This window comes from Nycticebus coucang, chromosome 14 (genome assembly GCF_027406575.1).
Source record: "Nycticebus coucang isolate mNycCou1 chromosome 14, mNycCou1.pri, whole genome shotgun sequence".
NCBI lineage: Eukaryota > Metazoa > Chordata > Mammalia > Primates > Lorisidae > Nycticebus > Nycticebus coucang.
In genome coordinates this window covers 31048924-31075257 of record NC_069793.1, presented here as the reverse complement: position 1 = coordinate 31075257, position 26334 = coordinate 31048924, and the positions used below count along the sequence as shown (strand labels likewise).

At 37.2% G+C, this 26334-nt stretch overlaps 1 protein-coding gene across 3 annotated transcripts in view; it reads right to left on the bottom strand.

The window, feature by feature from the left end:
- Positions 1 to 760: 760 nt before the first annotated feature.
- The window catches only part of FBXO3 (F-box protein 3), a 39145-nt gene continuing 13571 nt past the window's right edge, over positions 761 to 26334 (bottom strand). For 2 of the 3 annotated variants that reach the window (XM_053562917.1, XM_053562918.1), the window contains exons 4-11: positions 23797 to 23911; positions 21733 to 21937; positions 19844 to 19889; positions 14602 to 14686; positions 13697 to 13819; positions 10112 to 10227; positions 7498 to 7688; positions 761 to 1850 (exon numbers count right to left, since the gene is read on the bottom strand). In XM_053562917.1, coding sequence (XP_053418892.1) covers positions 1683 to 1850; positions 7498 to 7688; positions 10112 to 10227; positions 13697 to 13819; positions 14602 to 14686; positions 19844 to 19889; positions 21733 to 21937; positions 23797 to 23911 — 1049 coding nt within the window. In that variant the 3' untranslated portion in view covers positions 761 to 1682. Of the gene's footprint in view, positions 1851 to 3766; positions 6132 to 7497; positions 7689 to 10111; positions 10228 to 13696; positions 13820 to 14601; positions 14687 to 19843; positions 19890 to 21732; positions 21938 to 23796; positions 23912 to 26334 lie in introns of those variants that run through there. The other variant, XM_053562919.1, reaches the window with a different exon arrangement.

Sequence of the window (26334 nt, the reverse complement as noted above, 5' to 3'; positions counted from 1 at the left end):
ACATTTACTCAGTCTAAGGTATTTTTTTTATAGTAATCTAAACAAAAAGTTGATTTAAAAAATGACCATAATAGGGCGGCGCCTGTGGCTCAGTGGGTAGGGCGCTGGCCCCATATGTTGAGAGTGGCGGGTTCAAACCTGGCCCCGGCCAAACTGCAACAAAAAAATAGCTGGGCATTGTGGCGGGCGCCTGTAGTCCCAGCTGCTCGGGAGGCTGAGGCAAGAGAATCGTGTAAGCCCAGGAGTTGGAGGTTGCTGTGAGCTGTGTGACTCCACGAGGGCGATAAAAGTTAAGACTCTGTCTCTCCAAAAAAAAAAAAAAGACCATAATAGAAGGATTTGGTAGCCTGACAGTACTCTTATTACATGAACAAGAAGAAAGAAAACTGATTTAGTATATTTCAGAACATTTTGACATGTAAATATGAAAGGACACGTTTGCCATCACGGTCTCCGATGGCAGCTGCTTAACCCTGAATCCTGCCCCAGTCTTCCTGCAGCTTTCTGTAGGAAGGTTTCCTCGTGCCCCCAGCACCCACTTAGCCTGGCTGTCAGGTTACAGCTGCTCTCAGGCTCTGGTCTTTGGGGAAAATGGAAAGTGGAATACACAAGAGGGTACAAAACCAGGAGATGACTTTGAATGAGACTGCTACATTCTGGCAGTAGGCCAACAATAGTCAATCCCAACTCCCATCTTAAGAGCAAAGGGTGATTAATATTAGTTTATGGAAAATGGGCACATACACAAAATACAGGATCAGAACCAAAATTTGGTTTTAAAATGTGAGTTTTTAACACTTGAAGGATTTCATTCTTAAATCTCAATTCTATAATTACAAAAAACCTCATGTTTCAGGAAAACATACTTAATCTTAACATAAAATTCATGTCACTTATCACACACAATCAAGTGTATAAAGAAACCAAACAGATGCAGTATTTACAAATTTAGACCACATGAGACCAGTGAAGAATCTTTTGTTAAACAGCACACTACATACTTTTACACGCTACATTTCAAAAATGACACATCTGTGAATAATATAATAAAGGTCATAGAGTTGAAGATTTAAATTCAAGGCTATAGTGACAAAAATTTAAATTCAAGGTCTTAGTGATAAAACATTTTAAATTCAAGGACAGATTGTCTAAGAAAGGTCAAACTGCTAGCATTCAAGTTATTTAGTCAATTAGTTTCCTGTGAGTACAAAATATTAGTAATCGCTAAATAGATCCGCCTAATTACAAGTTTTGTTCATTTCTAAATAACTTAGAACTGCAAGAAGTATTTTCACAGAATCAGTCACATAGTTTCTCTCTATCCTTGTGTAGGTATTTTTGCTCATTTAAATCCTTATGCAAAACAATTCCCTCTGTATTTCTATATTTTTATAGGTAGAAAATATTTTAAAACAAAGAAATGTCTATTCCTTAGCTAGAGAACTATTCCTCCATTAACTCCTTGCACAGAAAAAAAAGATTCTCATTTCCTCCTCTACCTCAAAAACACAAAGCAAACCAAAACAATCCAATTTCTAATGTAATGTCACATAGAACCCTGGGCCTGGAACAGTATTTCATGCTAGTTTTCCTACTATATGCTGAGAACAATTATTTACATTATTGACAAATCCATTTAACAGACTATGATCATCCCAGTGCTTCCGTTAGCAGAAGTCTTGCTAAAAAAGGCGCGAGCAGCGGCGTCTGCGAATGGGAACATCAAAGACTCTCCTCCGTCTCTCCTCCTCATCATCTTCATCTGATTCGTCCATATCTGCCGAATCATCATCTTCCTCCTCCTCTTCTTCTTCTTCTTCCATCTCTTCGTATTCATCAGGACCCATTTCCTTGAGAGAGAAAACAATCTTTTGATAAGAAGAGCATCTATCAATTTTTTTATAGTTATTTAATGTAAATTCCCATTTATCTAGAATCCAAACCTGACATGGCATATGGGAGTTTTTCATAGATTTCTACAGTTTATTTTCATCATGTACATGCTGATGCAAGAATCTGGAGTGTATTTTGTATTCCATGTTAAATAATGCTCAGTATAGCTTTGTTGTTTTAAATGAAAGATTTTCATTAATTTGTTCATTTGTTTATTTATTTAGAGATGAGTCTTGCTATGTTGCCCAGGCTGGCCTCCAACTCCTGAGATCAAGCATTCCTCCTGCCTTCAGCCTCCTGAGTAGCTGGGGCTATAGGTATCATGGTACCTGGCTCATTATGGTTTTAATGGTAAACATTTAATTAAGGCAACACTTATTTTTTATACAGTAGTTAGTAATTCATACAAGGTAGTAAACAGACCACTATTAACAATCCAAGATAAAGTTTTACTGAACTTATATTAATGTATTAAATAATATTTATTTATCTACATACACACAGAAAGATGTGAAATATTAACCAAGTATGACCTCTTCTGGTAACTTGTAGACACTGTCGCCAAAAGGTCTAAAAGATTTTTATTGATGTCCTAGTATAAAGACACATCATTTGAATTCAGCCATCAGTAGCCTCTATTTTAAAAAAATTATTTTATTTTTTTAGTGGTTTAAAACAACAATAGCCATTTATTATCTCTCATGGTTCACATGAGCTAGATATTTGGGAATACTTGATAGGGTGGTTCTGGCTTAAGTCTTCTTTCATGATGCTGCAGTCAGCTGGTAGCAGGATTAGAGTCATCGCAAAGGCTTCTGCATTCACGTATCTGGTACTCAGGCTGGGATATCCAAACATCTGGAGATGGAAACACCTGGGGCACCTTGGCATCTCCCTCTGTCTCTATGGTAACTCTACAAGGTCTCTTCAGCATGGCGGCTTCATGGTAGCTGGACTTCTTTACATGGTGGCTTAGGATACCAAAGACATATGTCCCAAGAGAGAAAGAACTCCAGGTTGATGGCATATTACCTTTTCCCAACTCAGTAGTCACAGTGTCACCTTGCCAATTCATCAGGAGCATTATCACTAAGATCAGCCCAGACTGTAGGGAAGATGGGCTCTACTTTTAAATTAACTTGTTGGAGGTGTTCAGAATAGGACAATAGTGATGTTGAATGTGTAGTATCTGAACATCTCTAGGAAACATCAATTCTACTTAAGCAGTGTCTGTAATGATGTCTTGACTTATTTTGCTATCAATGTTCTCTCTCACACAAATAAAGACTCAATGAGAGGAATTAGTACATTGGACAGAATTCTGAACAGCAAGGAGGACCTAGGTGGTAACGTGGGAGTATGGGGAAATGTGGGACATGACAACCAGCCAGTCCTTCCGCTGAGACTTTTATGGCATTGCATGACCCAGCACGACACCACCCCTCTATTCTCATCTCCAACCACTCTCCTTGTTCACAGCGCTCTGGCTACATTGTCCTCCTTGGTTCAAACACAGCAAGCACAATATTGCATCAGGCCCTCCACACATGCTGCTTCTTTGCCTAGAACGTTCTTCCCCCACATATCCACCTGACTCGCTCTTCTCCATCTATCTCAGCTTAAATGCCACCAAGCCCTTTCCTGATACATCTTTGTATTTGAATAACCCAACAGGATGCTCCTTATCCCCTTTAACTCTGATTTTTCTCCATAACACCTGTTACTGTTTGACATTAAATTCATAGTTTTTATTTGTTACAGTTTGTTTCTTTCAGCTAGAATATAAATTCCAAGGCAGAGATTTTGATTTTTTGTTTACTACAATACTTAATATTTGTTGATCAAGCAAATGAATTAATGTAGGAGAAAGGAATTGAGACATTTAGGATTTATTATAACACAAACAACAGTAACAATCAGAAAATATACATCGATGTGATAGAAGATAATACATTCTTTTTATCTTTGGATATATTTGTTTAGTCTAAGGAATGAAGACTTCAAAATTCAGGAGGCAGTCCAAAAGGTGGGAAGGGGGAAGACTTAGGAAATCCTAAAACATGATATTCAGGTGGTGTGATTACTAATTATCTTAATTAAGAAGAAAAAAGAAAAACTGTTAAATCAATGCAGCTAAAGAGAAAAAGAAATTGCTCAGAAAAAAGTGTACATACACATACAGCAGAGGAGAGAGAGGAACACACAGACAGGAATGGAAATACTTTAGCGGCAGGAACCTCTAAAGCTGCCCACATCAAGGAAAACCATAAGACCAACCAAAAGTATATTTTAAAGTGGCATTCCAGGACAATGCCTGTGGCTCAGTGAGTAGGGCACTGGCCCCATATACTGAGGGTGGCAGGTTCGAACCCGGCCCCAGCCAAACTGCAGCAACAACAACAAAAATATATATACAGCCAGGCGTTGTGGCGGGCGCCTGTGGTCCCAGCTACTTGGGAGGCTGAGACAAGAGAATTGCCTAAGCCCAGAAGCTGGAGGTTGCTGTGAGCCGTGTGTGACACCACAGCACTCTACCGAGGGCAACAAAGTGAAACTCTGTCTCTAAAAAAAAAAACGTAAAAAGGAAAAGGAAGTATTAAGCCTACTTATTAATTAGACTGGTAGAGAATGAAAAAGGAGAAAACTCAAGTTCCATATCAAGAAAACTAATATTTTAACATGAAAGGTCAAAAATTCCAACCCCCATTGCCTTTTCCACATTGATAAGAAATAAGCCCAGAATTCTCATTTCTTTTTATTCGTATCTCATCCTTAAAACAGTTTCCACAAGGCAGGTCAAGATTTTAGATGCTTATTTGTGGTTAATAGAAAATGAAAACTATAAACAAGTAAGAAAATGGTTTAGAGAGGGATAAACATGTAATGAGTTTATTGTTGTCACTTGAGTAAATATTATAAAAATTTCTCAGTTTCAATTTTTAATATGGTAAATATTGATATAACCCACATAAGCAAAAGTTTTTTGGAGTCCTCTATAAGTTTTCAGAGTTTAGGGGAATCAAGAGACTAAAGAGTTGGGAACTACCATCCTTAAGTAATGACTGCATTACCCCCTATTAGCAAACATTAAAAACAAGCCTCAGAAGGATCAAGCAGACCCAACAGTAACTCAGTTACCTGCCAAAACAAACCTCAATGCTTTGAATTTTAGGACCAAGGAGTCTTACCAGAGATAAAGAGGGAGATTTCATAATAATAAAAGAATCACATCATTAAAAAGACATAATAATCCCAAGCATATTTGGATACAATTATAGAGCTTCAAAATACATGAAGCAAATATAATATACTAAAAAGATAAATAGACAAAACTGTAAGTATACTTGCAGATTTCAACAATTTTCTTTCAGTAGGTAATAGTACAGAGACCAAAATAAACAAAAAAACAGAAGACTTGAAAAACACTGTCGACCAATTTGAACTGTCACTTACAGAACGATATTCCCCCCCCCCATAGCAGAATATACATTCTTTTCAAATACACAAGGACCAATTACCAAGACACACCATAATGCCAGGCCATAAAACATTTAAAAGAATTTGTAACATACAGAGCAAATGCTCTACCACAATAAAATTAGAAATCAGCCACCAAAATATAACTGAAAAATCCCCAAATGTTCAGAAATCAATACATTTCTACAAAAGTCATAGTAAAATTATATTACAAGGGAAATCTAAGACTATTTTGAACTAAATGTTAATAAAAAGATACCATATCAAAATTTATGAAACGTAGCCAATACAGTGCTTAGAGACAAGAATGGTCTAAAATCAACAATCTAAATTTCTACCTTAAAAAGCTAGAAGAAAAGCAAATTAAACCCAAAGTAAATAGAAGAGAAATAAAGATAATTGCAGAAATCAATGAAATAGAAAATGAGCAAGAAATAAAGTCAGTGAAATTAAAGTAGTTATTCCTTTAAATCAGTGGTTCTCAACCTTCATAGTGCCGCGATGTATTTTCATTGTTACAAAGGGGTTGCGACCCACAGGTTGAGACCGCTGCTTTAAATGATCAATAAAAGTATTCCTAGCTAAAGCAATGAACAAAAGAAAAGATATAAATTAGCATATTAAGAACAAAAGAGGACATATGACTACAGCTCTTGTAGCCATTAAAAGGATATCAAAGGAATACTGTCAATAACTTTATGCCAATAAATTCAACATTAGATGAAATGGACAAATTTCTGGAAAGGCACAAATTACCAAAACTGAAACAAGAAAAAATAGAAAGTATGAATATTAAAAACTAATTCACATTTCAAAATTTTCCCACAAAGAGAACTCCAGCCCCAGATAACTTCACTGATGAATAATATCAAACATTTCAGGGTTAGACTATACCAGTCCCATGCAGATAGTGGGCCAGTCAAAAATGGAAGTCTGTTATAGGACTGCCAGTATTAGAAATACATAGTTTCTAGCATTCTTCTTCCATTAGGAAAGAAGCTAAAATTTCACTTCTAAATACAGACTATAGATCTTTTTCGCTATTGGCCTAAAGTTTTGTTATCATCTCTCCCAACTCAACTCTGGATCAGATTAATATCATGCCCTTCTTCCAGCCTTAGTTTAGACCTACCAAACAGGGTTATTTTTATTTATTTATTTATTTATCTGTAGTTTTTGGCTGGGGCTGGGTTTGAACCTGCCACCTCCAGTATATGGGGCCAGCGCCCTACTACTTTGAGCCACAGGCACTGCCCCAAACAGGGTCATTTTAGAAGTGAGAGGCATTTTCCAAACATTCAATGCCTACAACTCAATTGCATTCTGGGTATACAATTTATATTTTATTTCTCTCATATTCCTGGGGCTTCATAATTTCTTTTAACCATTCTATGGTCCTTAAGATCAGGATCACTATTACACTTGTCACAAGGTAACCCTAAAAATGAGACTTTTAAGGATATACCTGGCTGACTTGAGAAATGATCTGCTCAAAGTACACACCTATACATTAAATTCTCTTTGTAACAATCTTTATAGGATATTAGTTCATCTTACATTAAATTGAGAGTTTTAGCAAAAACACTATAAGAAATTGTTTTCCCAGTCTTGATGAAATAAAACTAATTCTAATCATTTAGGTCAGGGGTCCTCAAACTGCGGCCCGCAGGCCAGATGAGGCGGTGTGATTGTATTTGTTCCCATTTTGTTTTTTTACTTCAAAATAAGATACGTGCAGTGTGCATAGGAATTTGTTCATAGTTTTTTTTTTTTTTAAACTATAGTCCGGCCCTCCAATGGTCTGAGGGACAGTGAACTGGCTCCCTGTTTAAAAAGTTTGAGGACCCCTGATTTAGGTCATAGGACTGTTTTGGGAACAGTAGAAAAGAAGCTGAATCTTAAAACAGATAAAGTAGAATTTCTCTGGCTGGACAGCAGGGAACCCTCTTTACCTGTTGTCCATCTCTCCCTAACATATTCATGTGACCCACAAGACACATCCTCAAAATCTCTAGGGTTTTCTGGAACATATTTATAAACCACTTGTCTGCCTAATCAATAAAGATCCTTGGTGGTGTTAATTCTATAAAGTCATGTAAATCAGCACTAGAGGAAAATTTAACTTACCAATCGGGCAATAGAAACCCTGAATGTTGGACATGCCATATGGAATCGGGGAATGGCAACATTAAAGATCTTGTCTTTAAAGTAAAGAAAATGGAACGTATAGTATCCTTCCATATATCCTGATGTTGTAGAGAATGTGGTACAGCTTGTGTATTCATAGACTCGACCTGGGCTGATGATTGGAAATTCACCTGTAGGGGAAAATAGTAACAATAAACCAAAGTATAATATTCAGTTCTTTATTACAGTAAATATGGCATGTTCTCTATGGGATTATGTAAACTATATAAAAGTAAATGCACAGCTAGAAACAAAATCTAAAAGGAAATACAACAAAATGTTAACAGTGATGGCATTATGAACACAGGTATTTTATTCCTCCTAATGTTTTTTCGTATTCCTCAAATTCTCTACAATGTAGACGATGGGAAATATCTAGTAAAACACAATACAACAGCCACATTTTCTTTTTCAAAGTGCTTCGAGGGCACTGAAGACACAACCTTTAAGACAAGAGTAATAAAAGGCATTACAGACACTAGTTCAAAAAGAGATAAGGGAAATGTAAATATTTTTAAAGTAGCAAGAACAGCTGGGTGTGGTGATATATGCCTGTAATCCCAGTTACTCATACTAATACTATGAAACTAATACATGAAGGAGGCTGAAGTAAGAGGATTGCTTGAGTCCAGGAATTTGCAACCAGCCTGGACAACATAGCAAGATCCCTGTCTCAAAAAAAAAAGGTAGCGAGAAACTAAAACGTAAAATTGTGAAGATGCATCCTGAACATTCCGACCAGACAAATGGCAGTAAGAAAAAGAGTCCTTATACCAATGGGAAGGGCAGAAAAAGAATTATAGCCTTAATAGAGTTCCTCAGCACTAGATCCTCAAGTCCAGGAAAAATTCATTACGTAAACATGTAGAACATGAATATATTCATTGTAATAAATTTAGAAAACTGGGTGGCGCCTGTGGCTCAGTCGGTAAGGCGCCGGCCCCATATACCGAGGGTGGCGGGTTCAAACCCGGCCCCAGCCAAACTGCAACCAAAAAATAGCCGGGCGTTGTGGCGGGCGCCTGTAGTCCCAGCTACTCGGGAGGCTGAGGCAAGTGAATTGCTTAAGCCCAGGAGTTTGAGGTTGCTGTGAGCTGTGTGAGGCCACGGCACTCTACCGAGGGCCATAAAGTGAGACTCTGTCTCTACAAAAAAAAATAATAATAATAAAAAATAAATAAATTCAGAAAACTTTAAACCAAAGGTTTTGCCTCAGAATTGATAATAGAAGTACACAGCTTAAATATGTTATTTTCCTGGAACACATAATCCCACTTGAAGAATCTGAGGGGTCAGAAACTTAAGATATTCATAATTTTTTAAAAATTTGAATGACAATGATAATCATATTTTTTTTTTTTTTTTTGAGACAGAGTCTCATGTTGCCCTTGGTAGAGTGCCATGACATCACAGCTCTTGGGCTTAAGTGATTCTCTTGCCTCAGCCTCCCAAGAAGCTGGGACTACAGGTGCCCACCACAACGCCTGGCTATTTTTTGTTGCAGATGTCATTGTTGTTTAGCTGGTCCAGGCTGGATTCGAACCTGCCACCCTCTGTGTATGTGGCTGGCGCCATAACCACTGTGCTACGGGCACCAAGCCGATGATCAGAATTAAATGATAAAAATCTGTTCCATTACTTTTTTAAAGCAAAGTTGAGATTTATTCATTATAGCAATAGCAGCTAACATTCACTAAACTCTTCTAAGCATTTTTAATAAATTATTTTATTAATTCTCATAAATTCTTTAGCTTGATATTATAATTATATTTTAAAGATGAAGATCAGAGAAATGAAGTAATTTCTCAGGGGCATAACACAGGTTTTCCTTATCTATTTATGCCTATTTGTAGCTTAGTATCTTAACCATAACTCTGCTGGTTCTCAATTACCAAATATTTTAGGCAATAATAATCCTGATTTTTTCTTACTAAAGGATAACATCCCTGTTTCATTCATTTATCCCATAGATATTGAGTAGGTACAATGTGCTGTGCCGTTAATTTTAACATTTCCCCTCAAACTTCAAAAATGATGACTAGTAAATTTATTTTCTCTTTCTGCCTCATGCTTTCTAACCCACAGAAATGCTAATGACTGTGGCTCAATTGGTAAGGTGCTGGCCCCATATACCAAGGGTGGCGGGTTCAAACCCGGCCCCGGCTGAACTGCAACAAAAAAATAGCCGGGCGTTGTGGCGGGCGCCTGTAGTCCCAGCTACTCAGGAGGCTGAGGCAAGAGAATCGCTTAAGCCCAGGAGTTGGAGGTTGCTGTGAGCTGTGTGAGGCCACGGCACTCTACCGAGGGCCATAAAGTGAGACTCTGTCTCTACAAAAAAAAAAAAAATAATAAAAAAATAAAGAACACATGAAATAAAAACAGAACCCCAGGTGACCCACAGAAAGGGAAATCAATCCCCAAGATAAGAGTTTGCTATAATTTAGAAAAGCTAATGTTTAAGGGCCTAAAATAAGATAACAATCTACATTCTAGTTATGACACAAAGTATAAAATTTCTTCTAAATAATTAGTTCATATATCTTGGGTTACATACCAACTACTCCAGGTCCTTGAACTTCTTCTACATCACCTTTGGCATTCGTTATTCTCCAATAGCGGCTGTCCAACTGACAAGCCTTTTCAGGAAGTGCATCCTTTGACATTTCAATCCTGGAGAGGAGTGAGGAGGTAAAAATAAAAATCTGTAATTTTGTTTTGTTTTCTATTGCTTAAAAAGTATATATTATCCAGGCTAATACTATAACAGGGAATTTCCAAAGAAAATTAAGAAACCTAACCCAAAATTATTGTAGTTTTCTTTTTTTTTTTGTAGAGACAGAGTCTCACTTCACTGCCCTCGGTAGAGTGCCGTGGCGTTACACGGCTCACAGCAACCTCCAGCTCTTGGGCTTACGTGATTCTCTTGCCTCAGCCTCCCGAGCAGCTGGGACTATAGGCGCCCACCACAGCGCCCGGCGATTTTTTTGTTGCAGTTTGGCCGGGGCTGGGTTTGAACCCGCCACCCTCGGGCTGAGCCATAGGCGCCGCCCATTCCATTTTTTTTTGTTTGTTTGTTTGCAGTTTATGGCCAGGGCTGGGTTTGAACCTGCCACCTCCCGCATATGGGACCGGCGCCCTACTCCTTTGAGCCACAGGCACTGCCCTAGCTTTCTATTTTTCTAAGTTCTCAAAGATGCTAGCTTAATTTGCTTAGTTTTCCCCACAGAAATACTTTCATTCAGTTTATGCATTTGGTGTCCTATCAAGATCAACATCAGAAAGGGCAACATACTTTTGTTTTTTTATAAGAGGAAGGGCTTTATTCACCAGCCAGGAGCTTCCAAATGGCCGCGCTCCCTGACTGCCTTGATCTTTCCCTTTTTATTGACAGTCAAAAAGGGCAACATACTTTTGCCATGCAAATAAAGATCAGCTTGTCACATGCTTTCTAGAATACAGTGCTATGAAAAGCTTCTAAGGAACTGATAGTCTTTTTTTCCCCTTTTTTTCTTCACTTTTTTCCAGTAGCTTCTAGAAAGCATAAGACAAAATGTCACCAATTACTGGCATTACATTTTGACATTTCTCCCTTTCTCTAGAAATCTTCCGTTTTCTTATTTTTACTCTGAGTATTCTATAAGCATGGCACGTGTAGGTGTTTTTATTTTAAGCATGTGTCAATTCTAGACAGGATACACATTTAACAATTAAAACAAAAAACATCTATACTGGACATATGAAAGGCTATATACAATACCAAAATCCTACGATGCTTCTTGGTAAGTATATATTACTAAAATACTTCTTGTATGCATATATGAATACATACGTATTTAAATATATATACACATATAGAAACATATTGTAAAATATATAAAGTATTTTTGAAACAAAGCATCCTTAATTCCTTAAAGCAATGAGTTATCTTTATGTCACCGCACAAAGATTTCAATAGTTTAAAACATTTGTTTCTTATTTAATAAAATCTGATGGCTAGCATCACGTCTGACATACATAAGCAAAGTGCTCAATACATATTTAATTGAATACAGAGAGGCCAGATGAAATTTAAAACATACGTTTTTTGATGTCTGAAAAAGTTTTTATTGTACACTTACCTTGGACTTATTTAATAGATATTAGATTTATTTTACATATATAGATCTTTATCTTGGAGATATATCATTTTATTGAAACATGGTATTTGAACTGAGAGTTATTTTTCCTTTGTTACAGATATGGTCTCCTGTTTTTTTGGCTTCAGTTTCTTTCTGTTAAGAAATTTTCTGATCACATAATTGGCCTTCCTTTGTTGATAATCTATTTTTTCTCTCTTAGTGTTTTTTTTTTTTTTTTAATCTCAGGTTAATGTGAGGGTACAAACAACTAGGTTACAATATTTGCATTTATTAGGTAGAGCCCCTTTTGTAGTTGTGTCCTGCACCCAAACTGTGTGCCAATCAATACCCTTACACTGTGCCCATTATGTGGGAGCATACCAATTCCCTCCTATCCTCCCCTTTCCTCCAACTTGAATTTAAATCGTCTACTGGCTTCCTATCAGTAATGAGTATATTGGATATTTGCTTTCCCATTCTTGTGAAACTTTACTAAGAAGAATGTGTTTCAAATCCATCCAAGTTAATACAAAAGATGTGAAGTCACCATCTTTTTTATGGCTGGATAGTATTCGTGGTGTGTGTGTGTGTGTTTGTTAATCTATTTGTGGGTTGATGGGCATTTAGTTTGTCTCCAAATCTTGGCAACTGTAAATTGAACTGCAATAAATAATCTAGTGCAAATGTCTTTATGATAAAATGATATTTTTTTCTTCTGGGTAGATGCCTAGCTAGTAGTAGAAGTGCCCAGATCAAATGGGAGGTCTAATTTGAGTTCTTGAGAATTCTCCATACTTCTTTCCAAAGAAGCTATATTAATTTGCAGTCCCACCAACATTAATAAAAGTGTTCCCCTCTCTCCACATCCATGTCAGCATCTGCACCTTTGGGACTTTGTGATGTGAGCTATTCTCACTGGGGTTAGGTGATATCTCAGCGTGGTTTTGACTTGCATTTCTCTGAAGATTAGGGGTGATAAGCATTTTATATGTTTGTCAGCCATTCGTCTTCCTCAGAGAACGTTCTGCTCATGTCTCTTACCCAGTGATAGATAGGTTTGTTCTTTTTTTGTTGATTAACTTGAGTTCTCTATAGATCCCAGTTATAAGCCCTTGTCAGATTCATAACATGCAAAAATATCTTTTCCCATTCTGAAGGTTGTCTATTTGCTTTAGTTGTTGTGTTCTCTTTTCAGTTTAATTAAGTCCCATTTGTTTATTTTTGTTGTTGCAATTGCCATTGAAGTCTTCATAAAATACTTCCCAAGGCTGACAACTTCAAGAGTTCTTCCCACACTCTCTCCTAGGATTTTTTATCATGCCTTAGATTTAAATCTTTTCTCCATCTTGAATCAATTTTTGTGAGTGATGAAATGTGTGGGTCCAGTTTCATTCTTTTACATGTGGTTATCCAGTTCTCCCAGTACCATTTATTGAATGGGGATTCTTTTCCCCAGTGTATGCTTTTGTTTGGTTTATCAAAGATCAGATGGCTGTAGGAGACTGGCTTCATCTCTTGGTTTTCTATTTGGTTCCATATGTCTTTATCTCTATTTTTGTGCCAATACCATGCTGTTTTGATCACTGTGGACTTGTAATACAACCTAAAGTCTGATAGAGTGATGCCTCCAACTTTGTTTTTATTATTAAAAATTGCCCTGGCTGTATACAAACTATAAAATGCATGGTTTTATCTTTGGCAATTTGATAGCTTCTAGAATGCTACAACTTAGAGCTCTGATGATGATTACAACTTAAGTAGTCCACTTCCCATGGTATCTGGTATATTACTTTATACCCAAGAATATCTGTAAGAAATAACTTAAATAACTTAGAGGTTAATGTGAAGTCAAGGTTCTTTATGAACACTATGTTGTATAAAATGTTTCCACCTTTCCCTAAACTTAAGCAACAAGCTCTTTAAAAAAGTATGTTATAAGTAACACCAAAGGGACAACAGCAATACAGTCATAGGATATATCCCACTCTTAACTGAAAGGCGACCCCATTTAAAATTCTCACCTGATCCGATATGTGAAGAAATAGTGGGGTGGATGTACAGAGCTAAGTTCTGGCAGAAATGATGTGGAAACTGAAACTGTAATATCCCCAGTTGTTGCAACACACTCTGGATCATGAATATATCTAGGAATTTAAAAAATTAAACACTTTTAAATCAACTAGCTTCAGGTAAAAGATATAATGCAAAATAGCTTATACTTTAAGATGAAAAATCTTAGTTCTACTAAATTTAAAGAAAACTAGAAACAAATTAGAAAACCTTGGTGACTCTGGATCAGTAATTTACAGCAAGGTTTAATAATTGGTTGCTCAAATAATAGATTGCTGATTAGTTTGGAAACAGGGTTTGTCTCAGTTTTCAGAGATTCAGAAACTTTTGAGACATCTGAAAACCCAGCTATACCTGCTAAATGGTGGCTCTGACAACAAAAATGTTTTAGTACATTGTTCTCAGAAGCCTCTAAATAATTAATCTATCGTTTCTGCCAACCAGGGTATTGTGACCCAATATTACCTCTAATACTATCCACAATACCTGAAAATTCAGTTAGAGATAATAAATGATATTTGCTAGGAATTAATAGCTACTAATTTACTACTCACGATAAATGTATCATTTGGCAAACAGTATTTTGTTTTTTCCAAAAAGAAAATATATAACTGTTATAAAGCCAAAGCTTTTAAATTAGCATGTTTTTTCTCTTGCTTCTTCACAATAAGAAATATATCAGCTGTTTAAGTGTTTGGATGTTTTGGTTTTGAAGTGAGAATAAAATAGTGAGATTTAAGACAATGAGAGGTCCTGTTATTAAACTTCTTAGGAAATATCATTTCATGATTTGTGACTGATGGATTTTTTTTCTGATTTATAATCATTTCAATCCAAAAAGCCCCAAATGAAATACCTGAAAATTTGGTCTCTGATGATAGGAAAGCCACCTGAAACGACATTGTTCACATAAGAAGTAAACCAGTCAGTAAAAGTAGCACCTGTAAACCAGGAAAGGGAGAAAAAAAGAAAAGTTTTTGTAAAAATCTATGCAGAAAATCTATACAAGGATATAAGAGTAATTTCTCCATACTTAAGTTTCTAACAAAACTAGAAACATTTATAGATATAATTCTACTAATACTTTATCAGGTCAATTTCTATTCTCAATTCTATCAATCATATTTTTTTTGGAATTTCCCCCCTTTCTTTTTTTTTTTTTTTTTTTTGTGGTTTTTGGCCGGGGCTGGGTTTGAACCTGCCACCTCCGGCATATGGGACCGGAGCCCTACTCCTTGAGCCACAGGCACGGCCCAGGAATTTCCCCCCTTTCTTTCTCCTCAACCATTACTAAGGAATCCTTCAACCTCCAAACTATTTTTTTACACTTACAATAAATAATCTATTTTAAACTTTTATTTTTTTCTGGTATAAGAGAGAAAAGCCTTTTATCTATAATTTATAGAACACATAAAACGAAGGAGATACAGCTATGTTTATGAGGAATAAACTACAAGCAACATATCAGCACCTATTCTCTGACGTTCAGGGCACATCCCTGCTCCAGGTACATCCTGACTCAAACACAAAATTTTGACTGAAGCCAGGCTCAGTCTGGACATCCTCCAGGGACACAGCACTGTGGAGCTCTGTTCTTCAGGCCATTCCCACGGTGGTCAATCTGCACGCCACTATACAGTCAGTTACACACTGGTCCTTCCATATTCTCTGTGACCAGTTCAGTGCAGGAAAGAATTACTTCAACATACATTTGTGAGGTAGTGACTAGATCAATAACAAATACACACATGAATTGTTTATCAGACCCCCATTATTTAATATATCTCAGCCGAGCACATACAGCCCCTTAATTAATGTTGTTCAATAAATGTCTTTGTAATCTGGTTTCAATTAATCCAGTTCCTGGACTCTGCCACACTGAAGATCAGAGATTAAATTTATAGTATTTTAATAATTTAATAACTAAATTTAATAATTTAATAATAACTAATTATTCTACTGGGGGAATGATAGAAGGTACAGTTTGGCTTGTATCTGCAAGTATAAAGCTTTAAACTTTGAAAGGCATCAATGGAGAGAAAGTAAACTTTAACAGCTGTTTTTAACAGTATCTAGTAATGGCCCATTCTGACTCTTTTTTTTTTTTTTTGAGACAGTCTCACTTTGTCATCCTCAGTAGAGTGCCAGGCATCACAGCTCACAGCAACCTCAAACTCTTGGGCTTAAGCGATTCTCTTGCCTCAGCCTCCTAATAGCTGGGACTATAGGTACTGGCCACAACGCCCAGCTATTTTTAGAGCCAGGGTGGGGGGTAGGTTTCACTGTGGCTCAGGCTGGTCTTGAACTTGTGAGCTCAGGCAATCTACCAGCCTCAGCCCCCCAAGTGCTGGGATTACAAGAGTGAGCCACCATCCCCGGCTCCTGATTCATTATTGATTAAATGCTATTATTCTCAAAGTTCACTGACATTTATCCATTTTGAGTGAAATAATAAACAGCTACATAAATAACATCATTAATATTTATAAAAGGTATAACTTTGTATTTTTAGAACTACCCTGTTTCCTCGAAAATAAGACATTCTCCAAAAATAAGACCTACTTACAGGAAAGATAAGACGTCCCCTGAAAATAAGACCTAGCACATCTTTGGGAGTATACCTTAAAATAAGACACTGTCTTATTTTCGGGCAAACAGGGTAGTAATTTCTCTGAAGAGTTTAAAAAATTATTTTGTATACTTCATGAAATAAAATGTTATACAAGTAAAAATAAATTTCTTACTTATTCTTATTTATAATTTGCATAAAAAAGAAATTGGTGTAATGTATTTTCATATACCTTAATAGTGTGTTCTTTAAGAATGAGGACAGAATAGGCAGCATTCACTATTAAATATAGATTCCAGTTTTCTTAATGTTTTTTGGAGACAGAGTCTCACTTTGTTGCCCAGGCTAGAGTATAGTGGCCTCATCATAGCTCACTGCAGCCTCAAATTCCTGGGCTCGATTGATCCTCCTGCCTCAGGCTCCTGCATAGCTGGGACTATAGGCATGTAACACCATGCTTGGCTAATTTCTCTGTTTTTTGTAGGGATGTGGGTCTCGCTCTTGCTTGGGCCTGCCCTCAAGCAATCCTCTGGCTTCAGCCTCCCAAAGTGCTAAGATTATAGGTATGAGTCACCTCACTTAGCTATTTTAATATCTACTAATAACTCACTGAACACCAGCAGATGCCATCTTGTATATTACCAAAAATTCTAAGAGAGTAAAATTAGGCTGAATCAAGATGCAATTTACACACTGCAAGATAATTTACCTTTTAAAGTAAACCCATTATTTAGAATCTCTGATATCTCTGAAAGTATTTAGGTTTTAATCAAGATAGGTTAAAGGAAGCTGCTTTCTCTTTAGTCCTCCCATCATTAACTTGCCACTTCATTTTTTCTCAGCGTATTTCAAATCTTTTGTTTTGTTCTCCAACTCTAGGAGAAATCCTAGGTACTAGAATGGTATTACTAGACTTTATTACTCTGCTATAGTGGTGAAGTTTCCCACAGCATGTCAGAAGAGCATCACACTAAAAAAAAGAAACTAACAGGGTCTAGCCGGCAGCTTACCTTAGTATTCAGGCAGCCTTTAGTCTATAAACTGAGTAGCACCCCTGGACTAGCGCCACAGCGATCATCTCTGACAGAGTGTGCTGCACAGAAAATGCCAGTGAGGGCAATGAGCAAGGCATAGCCTCCGGAGGATGCTTAACTTGGAAACTGAGACCACATGAGTCAGAGTGAGCTGAAGGTAGGGCCTAAATTTAAAGGCTTCCTATAACTGACTAGGTAGGGGTGAGATCTTTTTGATATTGTAGAGTACACTATAACATGGAATGTGCCAAAGTATGAAGCAAATGGAGACGGATACAGTGTTCAAATTTCTAGTAAGAAGATATAATTAAATACAGATGGCCTGAGCCTATAAGGACCCTTTGTTATTAATATATGGGAATGTTTAATATGTGCCAGCAATGCCTTTAAAAAGCAGAATGGATAGTCAGGAAGCTTCTCTTAAGCGAGCAAAACATAAGCAAGGCAAGACTGGATGAACAGCAAAAGGTTGCACTTGCATACAAACTGAAGGGTTCTCAAAAACCTGTAAGAAATATTTAAGGCCAAGAAAAAAACAGTTGTACCAAGGAGTTCATGAAGCACACAGTTTACACTGGTCTGTGAAGACTGTTGCTTCTGAAGTCTCTAATGTAATTTATCAATATCTTAACTACAGCATAAGCAGAGAAAAAGTATAAAGTTGCTTTATATATCTTTATCTTCAATTATAAATAATGGGATTGATGGAAAATGCATGTGTGTTAAGGGAACTATACACATTCACAGCAAATCTATGCCTGTCAATGTTCCACAGAAGAGTCCTGGGAGCAAAGAATGTACAGGGATTGACTTTTTTCCAAATAGAAAAAAATTCAAACAATATACAGGAGCTGTTCTAATGAGTACCTAGATACAGTACCTTATAAACCAGCAAACCTTAAGAAATACAAGTATAAAATTGCCAGTTGCTCAAGTAACTGAAAAAGTTTTTAACACCTTAATTTATTTTTTCTAATTTTTTTATTTTTAGTAGAGGCAGAGTCTCACTTTGCTTAGGCTAGTCTCAAACTCCTGATCTCAAGAGATGTTTCCAGCTGGGTCTTTCCCAGATTGCTAGGATTACAGGCATGAGCCACCAAACTGAAACTGGGTCTTGATTTCCCTGAGTTAGAGTTTTCTCAATTGTAACCTACCAGAAAATCACTGGGAAGAGTGAAAATCTAATCTCTGCATTTGGTCCTCCATTTGGCCCTCACTGAGTGGTCCCAGGCCCGACAGCATCAACTCCCAGAGCTGTAGTTTGAGTTTACCACCATCTTTTGGGGGAGACTTCCTGCTGTATACCCTGGGTGGGGTGCTGGGGACACAAAAATGGACCAGAGCTGGTCTCTGCCCCCCAGGAGCTTCCAATCTTTGTTGAGGCATCAGGAATGGTTGGAGTCCCAGTAGGTGATGTTATCGTGTAATGCCACTATCATTTGGCAGAATGGGAGGGAGGTTCACCAAGAGAGCCCATTCACCAGCACATGACTCCAATCTTCCTGCTGGCGAGTCACGGGTTGAGCAGGAGATATAGGCCATGTTCCTAGTAGGCCTGAGAAAGTTTCGGGGTGGTGAGCAAGGCCTTTCATTAGCTGTTAGCAGGGTTAGCTCTCAGTGATGGGGAGGCCAGAGGATCAGGAGCAAGGTAGCAGAGGGGAGCAGCCTGAGCATGGAGTTTAGCTGCAGCTTGGCTCCAGTTAGGGAGGTTCAACAGAGGCAGTGGGCTTTCAGGTTTGTGGGATAGCCTGGTCAGAGCAGCACGTTGCTCAGCACAAGGAATGAGAAGGTTGAGTACCCCTGGGTAGCTGGCTCTTGGGGGAGGGTGAAGGGCCATCCCTTTCTCAGGTCTGGTAGAGGTCAGCGTGGGTGGCAGGAGTAGGTGGCCAGCTTCATGCGCTGGTGGGGAGGTGGGGGGTCACCCCTGGGCTGCTCCTAAGCCCCAACCAAGGTACATTGTGTCTGCTGTAGGAAGGGCTTTTATGTGAGCAAAGCAAGAAAAAAGCCCTGCATGGGATTCAGGAGACAGGGTTGGGGCTCAGTTTCCGCATCTGTAAATGGGGATGATAATACTCCCTCAGAGAGTTGAAAGGATTATGAGATGTTGAACAGGAAAGAGCTTTGTAAATGGAGGACTTTCTAGTACGATTTTGTGGAGGGAGGGGGATTCCAGAGACCAAGGATGAACATGTAAGGATGACTGTGTGCCCTGAGAAGGAGAGGGGCCCTTGGGAGACTGGCACAGCAAGGGGAGGGGGCCTCACAGTGCTGCAGTTTAGGTTCATCACCATTTTCATGGTGGCCTTACTGCTGGCGCCCCTGTTCATTCTGATGAGCAACTGGGTGGAGATCTGACTGGATGCCCACAAGTTCATGTGCGAGCACCGGCGACCAGTAGTAAGCAGGCACAGGGCATCAGGATCTGAACACCTTAATTTTTTTAATCTGGACGAAGAAGGAAAAAGAAAAAAAAAAAAGACTTTTTCTTGTCCTACCTGTGATAAACATGTCAATGGCAGCTGGATTCCGAGCCATTTGATCCTAGGTAAGAAAAAGAATACAACTGATGAGAATACATTCTACTTAATTTCTCACTGTTCCTTATTCGTATCTTTCTCTGGAGACAAGGCAAAACAGATAAAAATAAAAACAAACCTAAGTGTTCCAACCAATGTCAGATATTGACACTTTGTAAGATGTGTCAGATATTCCCCACACTTTTATGTTCCTGACCTTATGATTTCTATGTTTAAGGCTCTTTCTATAAAGTCTTTAGAAGAGTCAGACCCTCCTCAAAAGTTAAACACTTATGTAGTGCTATTATACTAGGAAATTATCCTTCAAGAAAACAATTAGAGGCTGGGTGTGGTGGCTCACGCCTATAATCCCAGCACTCCAGGAGGCTGAGGTGAGTGGATTGCCTGAGCTCACCAGTTCAAGATCAGACTGAGCAAGAGCAAGACCCCTGCCTCTAAAAATAGCTAGGACGTTGCGGCAGGTGCCTGTAGACCCGGCTACTTGGGAGGCTAAGGCAAGAGAATTGCTTGAACTCAAGATTTTGAGGTTGCTGTGAGTTATGACACCACGGCACTCTATGAGGCCGACAAAGTGAGACTCTGTTATCAAAAAAAAAGAAAACAATTAGAAAACTGGGGCAAGAAAATATACGGCTTATTATCCTAGAGGAGAGGGTCTGGGATTCAGTGTCAAGAGACCTGAACAATTCTTTGTTAGTTACACCTCTTGGTCAGTGGAAAGACCAAGCCACCATCCCACCAATCTTAGAGAGATATAAAGTAAAAAATGAGATAAACCACGTGAAAAAGCTTGAAAAAAATTAAAAGCTCAGATCAGTGTAACCTGGCTTATTGTACCCTCAATGAATCCCCAACAATAACAAAAAAAAAAAATTAAAAGCTAAGAAAGCTCTTTAAATATTAAAAGTGTTATATGGAGTCACATATCTCAAGTTAACTCTGAAAATATTTTGTATTTTAAATTCCTTTTTTAAGTAAAAACTTCACAACCAGGCAAAAATGAAGGCAGAGGCCACGTAACTAAGGAACTACTGAGAACTAAAGAAATAAAAATAAAACCAATACTATGACATTTTCCGTGGTTATATAACAACCATAAAATTCTCCTAAAAAGGATCTACATTTTTTAAAATTTCAGATTAATATGGGTGTAATTTGGTTACACAGTTTGCTTTTATAAGATTAAAGTCCGAGTTGTAGCTGTGTCCTTCACCCAGGAATCGTGCAACATACGCTGCAATGTACCCATCAAAGGCCTTACCTCCCTCCCCTCAACTTGAACTTCAGTGCATTATTCTCACATAATGCAACGTGGTTGAGAGCATTAGGTTGTTGAACTACTAGTTGCAATTTAGTACAGCATACATGTGATGTTTGTTTTCCATTCTTGTGAAATTTCACTTAAGAGAATGGCCTCTAGGAATCATAGTTTTCAACAAATCAAATATCTACTGAGAGAGTTAAAAAAGTTTCTATTGTACTTAAAGCTTCAATCAAAGGATGTTCAAAAGCTAAATTTTCAGAAAGTTAGAAACATATATTACAATTAAATACTGTAACAAAAAGCTCCTCATTAGTCTTCCTAAAACTTTAAATACCTGAACACAAACCACAGCTCTCCCTCTGCATGTACACTCTGGTTTGCACTGTCTGCCCAGTCGGTAACATCTTCCTTTGGCATTCCAGGCCATTATGTTTGGAACATTAATGCTCTAGCTTCCAGACTGGTCTATAATTAAAATACATAAGGTTCTATATCCATTCTACAACCCTGAAATACCTAATGCGCACATTTATACAATCATCAGAACACATCTTAAAGCCACATTTAGACACTTCCTACTTACTGGACACTGGTAGAAAACTTCATTTTTATTTCGACCCTCTGCAGCTTCCACTGCTATGTACTGACTCAAACCAGTATGTATGCAAAACGTTAAAGGGAGACAGTATTTCAGTCCCTGTCTCTGCTGGAATCCTCCAGCAGCTGTATCGACGTCCAACAAATCTTCAGAACGATAGTGATTAGACAGTGCCATACTTCCCAATAACCTGAGGACAATACAGACTCAAAAATGTAAGAATACACAGCTGTGCTTCATCTTCTCAGTGAATAATAATTTCATATTGACAACTGTATAAATATTAATTAATATGACAATTCTAAACTGGGAATACCCAAAACATATAATTTCTATATATTAAATTCAAACTATTTTGGGAAAAAGATTCTGATTTAAATTAAAAATTTTTGTCTAAAATGTCTAAATGTCAGCCTTTTAAAAAGAAATAGTTTTATTTTTTTAAGAATCTGTCTTGCTATAATATATTGATTTGCCAATGTCTTGCTACCCATGTATGTATAGCTAATTTAATATTTAACGGGGTAAATTCTCCAATACCTTTATTTTGATACAACCTTTAGCTTACTCTATGCAACCAGACACTATAAAATGTAAATCAATCTAAACCTTGTCCAAATTTTTACAAACTTGGAATGTGTGAAGTACAAATTAATCTTATTGCATATACATGTTAGCAATACAGGTGTCAAGGACTCCCTGTTGGTCCTTGACAAGATTCCTGTCCTAAGTTTCAATGCTTGGACCATGTATAGATAAAAATCCCTGTGCTGAAATTCATGACCTGTTTGTCACATCGGTTCTGGGCAACTCTTTTAACAAAGTTCTCTCCTGTATGCTCTTGAAGTATGATAATTTTTCAACTATGTCAAGTTTCAGTTTAATAAAAAAGACTAGGAAAAAACAGCCAATAACTTAGCCTTATCTAGTCCTAACTAACTTCCACTTCTGACCTATGCCCAATATTTGATTTCTGAATACCACTTTGTGATTGCAATATGATCACTTCTGGGATTTCCTGTACTCATTTAGCCCTGATCTGAAATTGTAACAGAGCCTCACATGACTCCTCACACACAAAGGGACAACAGGTTCCATGAACAATGCAATGTTCTCCCTAAATTCTTATTAGCATTTCACAAACACTATGTCCCTGAAATAGTTTAATGGTGTAAAAGTACAAAAGAAGTAAAGCCATCCAAAGAATATATCTTCTATAACTTTAAGTGAATTTTGATGGCTGCTGCATGGTCTGTTTTTACCAAAAGTAGCACAGTGAATACTTCCTCTTTTAGAAATTATAAAAAGACCATTCAATTACTGGCTGCGCTTGAATATGACAAAAATTTATTTCTTTCATGTATGTATTGATAATTCTGAATAAATTGCTTTTTACATGTTTAGTAGACAGAATTTGCATCAAACTCCTAAAATAATTTACCTGGCTACAACAGGAAAATAGTTTTGTTAAAATATACTACCCATGCTGCTACCCTATGTCCCATAGCCCCCATCCCCGATCAGACTTCATTTTAACTATAGGGATGTGTTAATAGAAATGTTTTTATGAGACATATTTGTTTTGGTAAAATCTAATTCAAGCTCTATATCTTGACTTAAGGAGGAACACAGAATTCCTAAACTTCTTTAATTTGTTAAGGGCAAATACAAATATAATTTATTTAAATAGAATTTATTTACTTTCATTCTAGAAAATAAACGACATCATTAAAAATAACCAAAACAGGTCAGGTGTGTTCACACAAGTAATCCTAGTACTTTGGGAAGCCACAGTGGGAAGATCAGGAGTTGGAGACCAGACTGAGCAAGAGCAAGACCTCACCTCTACAAAATACTGAAAAACTAGCAGGCATGGTAGTGTGGGCCGGTAGTCCTAGCTACTAGTGAGATGGAGGCAGGAGGATTGCCTGAGTCTAAGAGGTTGAGGTTGCAGTGAGCTATGATGACGCATTCTAGCCTGGGTAACAAAGCAAGACCCTGTCTCAAAATACATAAGTAAATAAATAACCAAAATATTGACCACCTTACCCAGGAACCACTAACTTCTGCCCATTGTGGATACGATACGAACATCGATAATCATCAGGAAGCTTACAACCGATCTGAGCTTCCACAGCATCTAGGTCTTCTTCTCGAGCACCCTCTGCAAATGTACAAAAAAAAAAGCAAATTTGAAGAAATAAAGCCTTAAATCCAAAAAGAAACACAATTTATCTGCTAACCAATGAAACAAACTTAGAGCAGGTGAATTCATTTAATGCACTAAACAAGCAAATTCCTTAGTTTCATTCATCTCAATAAGGAAAACATGAGCACTTAGTAAAATAGGGAAAGACAGGCACCACTGAGATCCCCAATATTTTTCACATTACAACACAAACCTTAAAGTAGACCTCATTTTTCTACATTAATATATTCATATTGCTCTGCTTTCACAGGGGTCACCTAAATACATCCTGCATATCAGATATTTACATTACAATTCATAACAGTAGCAAAATTACAGTTATGAAGTAGCAACGAAAATAATTTTATGGTTTGTGGTCACTACAACATGAGGAACTGTATTAAAGGGTTGCGGCATTAGGAAGGTTGAGAACCACTGCTATAGGAAGACAACAGCTGACTAAAGAGCAAGAGAAAAAATAGACAATAGAACCAAATACACAACATACCCAGTTATTGGAGTTGGTAAACATGGACTTAAAAATAATCATAATTAGGCTGGGTGTGGTGGCTCACGCCTGTAATGTTAATACTCTGGGAGGCCAAGGTGGGTGGACTGCTTGAGCTCAGGAGTTCAAGACCAGCCTGAGCAAGAGCAAGACCCCCATGTCTACTAAAAATAGGAAAAACAAACAAACAAAAAAAAAACTAGCTGGGCATAGTGGCTTAAGCCTATCGTCCCAGCTACTCAGAAAACTGAGGCAAGAAGAGCACTCAAACCCAAGAGTGTGAGGTTGCTGTAAGCTGTGATGCCACAGTGCTCTATTCAGGGTGACAGAGTGAGACTCTGTCTCAAAAAATAAAACAAAATGAAACAAAACTAAATAAAACCATAATTAATACATTCCATGAGTTAAATGACAAGGTGGAGACTTTCAGCAAAGAAGGAAAACTATAAATGGAAACCTTAGAGCTGAAGAACACAATAATTAAAATTTAGAATACACTGAAAGGGTTTAATGTTTAAAGTAAAGACTGAATTATAAACTAGAAGCTTAACCAAAAGACAAAAATGGGTAAAATATACAAAAAGAACCTAAGACACATATGGGAGGACATGGTGGAAAGGTCTGTGACACATGCATTGGAACTCTGAAGGCGACGGAAGTGTGTTTGAAGAGATAGTAGAATATCCAACCATGATTCAAAATCACTACAAACCCCAGGGACAATAATTACAAACAAAATCAGATCACGACACATCATTACAGAATTGCCCAAAATCAAAGACAACTAGAAATTATAAAAGCAGCCAGAGGGGGGGAAAAAGGCACATAACTAACTTCAAAGGAAAAACAATAAGCCTATAGTTCAATTCTCAACAGAAACAACAGAAGTCAGAAGAACTGATATCTTCAAAGTGGTAGGGAAAAAGAAATCACCCTGACTAGAATTCTATATGCAGTGAATATATCCTTCAACAGCAAAAGATAAAATAAATACATTTTTAGATAAAATTTGAAAAAATTCAGCAGCAAGAAGTCCTCATTTAAATAAATCTTATACCAAAAGGTGCATCTTATGGCATAATGTATAGGAAGAAAAATGATACGTTAAATTACTAAAGGAAATTATTATTTTTTGTCTGTTTTAAGCCTACAGCACCCAATATTCCCAGGCAGTCTCCCATCCAACTACTAACCAGCCCGGACCCTGCTTAGCTTCTGAGATCAGAGGAGCTTGGGTGCATTCAGGGTGGTATCGCCATAAACCTAAAGGAAATTCTTTAGGTGGAAGAAAAATGACCTTAAGTGGAAGTAGACAATACAGGACAGAATGAAGTGCATTAAGAACAGGTAAATATGAAGGTAAACCTACAATAATGTTAAATATAGAAAATAATAATAATGTTTTCAAGGATATTAAATATGTAAAAAATTAAGATGACACAAACTATAATACAAAAGGAAGGGGGGAGGTACTTGGAATGAAAGCATTCTAAAGGTCTTTCATTGTCCAGTAATGGACAATGAAAAAAAAACACTACTTTATATTAGACTTTAGTAAGTCAAGGAATTCATGTTTTAATCTCTAGCGTAATCATTTAAAAAATGGAGGGAATGGAATAAAACATAATTAAGAAGACTGCAAAAAGGGAACAGTGAGCAGATGGGACAAATAAAAAAAACAAAAAGAAACATGGCATATTTGAATTCCAATACACTGGCAAGTACATGAAATATTAATAGACTAAATAATCTAATGAAAAGACAACTGACAGACCAGATTTAAAAATATGTATGTATACAAAAGACACATTTAATGTAAATACAGAAAACACTAAAATCACATGAAATAGACTTTAAGTCAAACTGCTTTATTAGACCTAAGAGGACTTTT